The sequence below is a fragment of the Artemia franciscana genome, chromosome 8 (assembly GCF_032884065.1).
Source record: "Artemia franciscana chromosome 8, ASM3288406v1, whole genome shotgun sequence".
NCBI classification, from domain to species: Eukaryota; Metazoa; Arthropoda; class Branchiopoda; order Anostraca; family Artemiidae; genus Artemia; species Artemia franciscana.
The window spans coordinates 40,535,424-40,541,566 of record NC_088870.1 but is presented as its reverse complement, the minus strand read 5'-3'; the positions used below and the strand labels follow the sequence as shown (position 1 = coordinate 40,541,566).

Sequence of the window (6,143 nt, the reverse complement as noted above, 5' to 3'; positions counted from 1 at the left end):
ATTGCCGTTGTTACTGTCTGCCATTTATGCTACACCTTTCCGTGCATGTGTGTCCCTTCACAAATGCCAAACTAGAGTCGTACCTGTTGGAGGTTCTCGCTGGGGAAATCACGCAAGTTGACTACGGGTTAAATTACTTGAAAATTTTCCCTCTTCTGGCTATCACTCGACAACGCTGAACTAGAGTCAACCCTCTCATGCTAATTCACGGTGGGTTGGGTTCAACCTGTTGGAGGTTCTCTCTCAGGTTAATTCACGATCGCAGAAAGGGGGAAGCAGGAGGTTGACAAATTTGGCAATCTATTTACAACTGATTACCCCGCCAAAAAAATGAATATGAATAGAAATAACGAAGTCCAACTTAGGTGTCGTTTCTTATTCCAGATTCCTTCCAGCTACACTTAATCGTGTAATTATAACTCTTCTGGAATCGATTCAATCTGATGTTGTTGGGGAATTGCATGTTTTGCATGAGAGAGTACTTTCTAGAAATATTGAAATGCTAATAGATCCAAGATTAGCTGCTAGAAAACTAGAAACGCGGCAAATTTCCTGGAAGGTTAAACAAGTTCAGCAATATTTTGATCTGCTCAATGAACCATTTTGGCTGCGGGTTTTGAAAAAGCTTTTTGAAGTTGATACAACTGACATTGTCAAAAAGACCAAGATACCCTTAAAGGATGCAGCTCTGGTCCTTGGCGTTTCTGATCCATTTCACATTCTTGGCCAAGAAGAAGTTTTTCTTCAAATTCAAAGAGATGAGGATGAAAATTCAAGTGTTGTAGATGGATTGGTAAGTCTTGTTGTTATTCCAACTCTTTGTATAGCTAGTGCTAGCTAGTGCTCTTTGCTAGTGTCCAATTTTGTTTATGCATATTACATCATCAAAACGTCACACAACCTAATATGACCTTCTAATAACGTCCCAATTTTTAAGAGGACTGGATTCTGCGATCCTGATTCATGGCCTCTAATATGATAATAAAATGGAAAATGCGACCAGAAGCTCATTTTTACCCTTTTAAGGCCTTTGTGTGGTATCATGATCTTGTCACCTAATTTGTTGCCTCTTTTTATGGCCCTTTATATTTACCAAGTGACAAATAGCGATCGCAAATTCTGTCGGTCCTGGTTTTCCTAGTTTAGGCATTTCCAGGTAAGCTAGGACGATGTAATTTGGCAGGGGTATCAGGGACCAGACCATATTAAATTAGAAATAGTTGTTTCCCCGATTCGATCATCTGAGGGGGAGTGGGGGGACGATTAATTCGGAAAAACTAGAAAAAATGTGGCATTTTTATGGGTGATTGGATCTTATTGAAATTTGATATTTAGAAGGATATCGTGTCTCAGAGTTCGTATTTTAAATCCCGACAATATCCAGTGACATTAAGGGGAAAACTAAAATCTTGGAAAACGCTTAGAGTGGAGGGGTCGGGATGAAACTTGGTGGGAAAATAAGCACAAGTCCCAGATACGTGATTGACATAACTGGAACAGATCCGTCCTCTTTGGGGGAGCTGGGGAGGTAATTCTGAAAAATTTGAAATGTGTGTGTGCCAACTGAAGTACAAAACTTACCCTGGGCTTTTTAGTCTATTTTGTTTCCTGTATTAGTCCCCCGTAGCCTACATTTTTCAGAGTCTAGCTAATTTGCAAAATCTTTCAACCTGTGTCATATTCAGTTAACCTAGAGAAAAATAATATCAGGACAAAAAGATATTTAATAATAGGTAGAACTGGTGTTGACATATCAAAATTAAAGAAGAAAGAAAGTAAGTTTACAAAAAGGGTATTTATTTGATTTTTAGGGCCAGGGGCCGTAACACAAAGATATTTATTTTTTAAAGAATAGTTAGTACTTTTCATTGCAATGTTTACAATCTAGAAACCCACTAACTTTAATAATTTGCTGTACTCTAGCCATCTCTGAACATGTATTGCTCAGTGTAGTGGCGGATATGTAGCGTGAATATTATTTTTTCGCTTACCTAGATCTCTCTTCGTGTTTAAACTTTTGGGGGGTTGATAACGCATTTCTATGGCTTTGCAAGTAGGGAAAATAATGTTTTAGAATTGTTCGAAGTTTTAGAATTGGGTAAGAAAGACATCGGTTCTCTTTTATGTTTAAGAAAATGAATTTTTTTTTTTACTTTTTTTTTACTTTTTCATCGTTATTTTATGTTTAGAAATGCATTCCTAATGCATTTGTTTTTTTCTTTTAGGTGATAATATATCGCAACCCATGTCTTCATCCTGGTGATGTGCGTAGTGTTAGGGCCGTTAACAAGCCCGAGTTTAGAAACTACAAAAATGTGTTAATATTTCCTGCTAGTTCTGGTTGCAAGTACTCTCTTTCGACTGCTTGCAGTGGCGGAGACTTGGACGGAGACCTCTTTTCGGTAGTGTGGAATCCCAAGTTGGTTCCACCTCAATTATCTCTTTTCCCTCCTCTTGATTATTCAGGACTGAAGCACGGTATGCCAAAACACCCTAACCCTTGCAAACATGAGGCTCTTTCTAACTTTTATGCAGAATCTCTAAGTAGTGATGTACTTGGACAAGTTGCTCATCTACATGTTGCATTATGTGACCGTGGAAAAATGAGCTTGTGATCCACTTGCAATAAAACTTGCTGAATCACAAGCTGTCGCTGTTGATTTTCCAAAAACAGGCATACCACCAAATGTACCAAAAGATGCTTTTGCTATAGTGGCACCTTCTGGATATCCTGACTTTATGGAAAAGAACGAAAGACTATCATATGCTTCAAGGAAAGTTCTTGGAAAGCTGTATCGTAATGCATCATCTTTAGATAGTGAAGTCTTGCTTTCAAACCGAATTTTTGCTGACCCAGAGCTGATTGTTAGTGGCTATGAGAAGTTTATTCCAGCAGCTAAAAGAGATTATCTAATTTATTCCATGTATATGAAACAGATAATGTATCAATATGGACTTCAAGACGAATGCGAAATTATTCTTGGACGTTCGTCATGTTCGAAATTTACGATTTCACACCCACAGAACTCATCTAGTTTAATTGAGGATTCGTTCTTTAAGCTCAAAAAGCTTATGACTTCCAAGTTTTTCCAAGATTTTGATAAAAGTGACCAAAAAGCTTGGTACTACGTTGCGTACAATCAATCTGTGCCTGATTCTGTAACTTTTCGTAGTTTTGCCTGGATTCTCTCAGACATTTTGTGTGAAATTAAACTGTCAAAGGCTTCTGATGTTCACCGTGTTCGTGAAAATGCGGTTTTCTTGGAAATTGGTGAGGATGTAACAAACTATTTCTTGGAAACTGCTGACATTTTAAGCGCTTCTATTGCTCGAAGAATCCTTATTGGAAACCGACTCACAGCTGTGATTCGTGATTACGCCGCAAAAGTTTATAAAGAGCAAATCGAAATTAGACCATTTGGGTCAGTGACTATATTGACGTGTAATTTTTACTCTGATTTAGATTTGTCATTGATTGTGAATGATTCAAATGATAAGCAATTCTTGCCATCGCACTATCTTCGTACAATTGTTATGCCATCCTTAAGAAATGAAGCTGAATCAGTCGTAGACCTTACGAATTCTCAGGTACCACACATCAAATGTTCAGTATTAGACAATGAAGGAATTGTGAACGGGGACTTATCAGTTAACTCTGTTGGCTTGCTGAAAACTTCCTTAATTCAATCTATCTTTATTGAGCAACCGAACATACTGCCAGTATTTTGGTTCCTCACTAAGTGGGCAAAAATCACTGGTATTTTGAAAGACAATCGAATTCAAGCGGATTTGGCTCTAATGGCTACAGGAGATTTTTATGGGTTAGTTATCTCTTTGCTTCAAATCGGTTTTCCAAAGAAACAAACGGAAATACCTTTAATAGAGTTGTACAGTGATCTTGTGGACTCCATCAGCCACATGACTTCCACGGATTATGGAATCATTGGACAGTATGTTGTAGGTTTCTTCAAGAAACTTTCTAAGATCAACGAATCTTTCACAATTATTTGGAAGGACCAAGAGATTCCAAGTAATACAATTAATGCAGATATAATGAAACAAGTTGCCTGGATAAGTTTTCAAGCATACTACAGACTAATTTCTTCAAGAAGCTGCTCATTGCTGATTAAAACACTTGGAAGTCAATCAAGCATTATGATCCCATCCTGCATCACACTGCCGTTCAGTCTAAGCAGGGTTTTGCATGATTCTTTATCATTTCATTCCAAATGGCTTAAAGACCAAACAGGTGCAGAAGTGATTCTACATAAGACTGATAGCCAAGTTCAGCTGACACTGAATGCCCTCGGAACGCGTTCACAAATATTTAGGGTATATGAAGAAATACAAAATCTAAATCATACCATGAGGAATAACTGTCATTTTAATCCAGTGAAACGGAACAAGTACCATATGAAAAACTCGGATATTTTCATCGTTCGTAATACAGACCCTTCAAGCTTGCAAATAAAGTTTGTAAATTCTAATGGTCTGTTTGAGCTAACTCATTCTCTTAATGCCAGATCTACACTTAAACTTACTTGTGATACGTTCTTAGCTGATTGGAAGCAAGTAGCCTTAGAAAACTTCGTTTCTCACCTACTATGTCAACTCGCCTAGGCAACTTTTACATTTTAAATGCATCAACTGCTCTGCCCGAAACAAGAACTTCACTATCGCTGCCTGAGCTGGAATATGCCTTGGCATTGAGAAAAAAGAGAAATGATTATTGTTTTGAAGAAAATGACGAAAGGATAGATCAAAATCCTCAGGAAAAAGAAATGGAGCTTGTTACGCTCAATCCTAATATTCATCATCCATTAACGAGAGAACATTTCAAACCTTGTTTGGGAAACAAGAAGAAGAAAACAAGGTTGACCTCTTCATTTTGTGCTGGAATGAACACAGAGAATAATAAAGATAAAGATGCCTTAGAAGTAATTGAACTAATTTATTTCGAAGCTTTGAAAAAACTGGGCTACGTCATTGAACCAAACTACCAGCCTACATATGCGTACCTGATATCGGCGATTTTGTCAAAAAGTGTTGAAGGTTCAGTTTCATTTGATAGAGATATGAATGTTATTGGAGCCAGCGAAAGAGACTTAAGATGGGCTAACTGTTACATTTTGCTTGGACGTGGGCCGTCAACTAAATTAAATTAATGGAAAATGTTGATGGTCGTATTTCATGTGTCACAAGCGATCCCCTTAGTGACTCGAATATAAAACAGTTGATTCCTGACGGCCGTTGTCCTCTTGAATTCAAGGACTTAGGGTTAAACGCTAAGAGGCTGGTGATAAGTGATCGTTTGGAAGACCATGTTAAGAATAAAATTTGTTTTATTATTCAAAAGGGGTCAAGTGTATCTTTTGTAAAGGAAAATTGCTGGGCGACTGTATCTTCAGGAACTACATACCAGGGAAGAAACACATTACTATCAAATCCATTGTGCAAGTTAACTTTGCATTTTAATGATAAAAACTTAGAGAAGTTGTTATTGCAAAAAATAGTTCTGGCCTTCGGAAGTTTGCCATGTTTTTTTCTCTTCCTTAGAATTATGTGAAGCTATCTCTGATGCCGTGCCACGCTTTGTAAAGTAAAAATGGCCATGTCAATTTTGTAAAAAAAAAAGAAGAAACTTCTTCATGTTCGGGAATGAAACTTATGCTCGGCACTTGTCAAATGCTTGCCTTTCCTACCATTTATGAAGGAAATACATCTTGACCGCAACTCAAAGTTGTTTTTGAATTTTTTTAGAACAAAAGTTTTTATTCCACGATTGTTAAAAAGGGTAACTCCATTGATTTTCTTAGTGTTATTTTGGTTGCCATATTTAGTGTTTAATATATTTGAATATATCTTCTTTCTTTAGAAGATGTTATATAGATGTTGCTTTTTTCAAAAATAGAAAGATATTGGAGCTTTTCTGTTAAAATAATTTTTTTCAGATATATGAAGGCTAAAAACAATTCTCCCTAAAAATAAATTGAAAATGCTAGTAAATTCACTAATCCCCAGATTCTAGCCTTTTTTCTGTATTTTACGGAATTTGTCATCCATTCTATGTTTTTTCTTGTCACCCCACCAACTGAAAGAGTTAGTAACATGTGCTTTGTGTTCTGTCTTGTGTAGTTTTTCAG

At 36.9% G+C, this 6,143-nt stretch overlaps 1 protein-coding gene across 1 annotated transcript; it reads left to right on the top strand.

The window, feature by feature from the left end:
• Positions 1-136: 136 nt before the first annotated feature.
• LOC136030425 (uncharacterized) lies at positions 137-5,739 on the top strand. Its single transcript, XM_065709394.1, has 2 exons — positions 137-793; positions 2,226-5,739. Exon 2 carries the CDS (start codon positions 2,740-2,742, stop codon positions 4,618-4,620), a length of 1,881 nt encoding a protein of 626 aa, XP_065565466.1. The 5' UTR covers positions 137-793; positions 2,226-2,739; the 3' UTR covers positions 4,621-5,739.
• Positions 5,740-6,143: the final 404 nt, after the last annotated feature.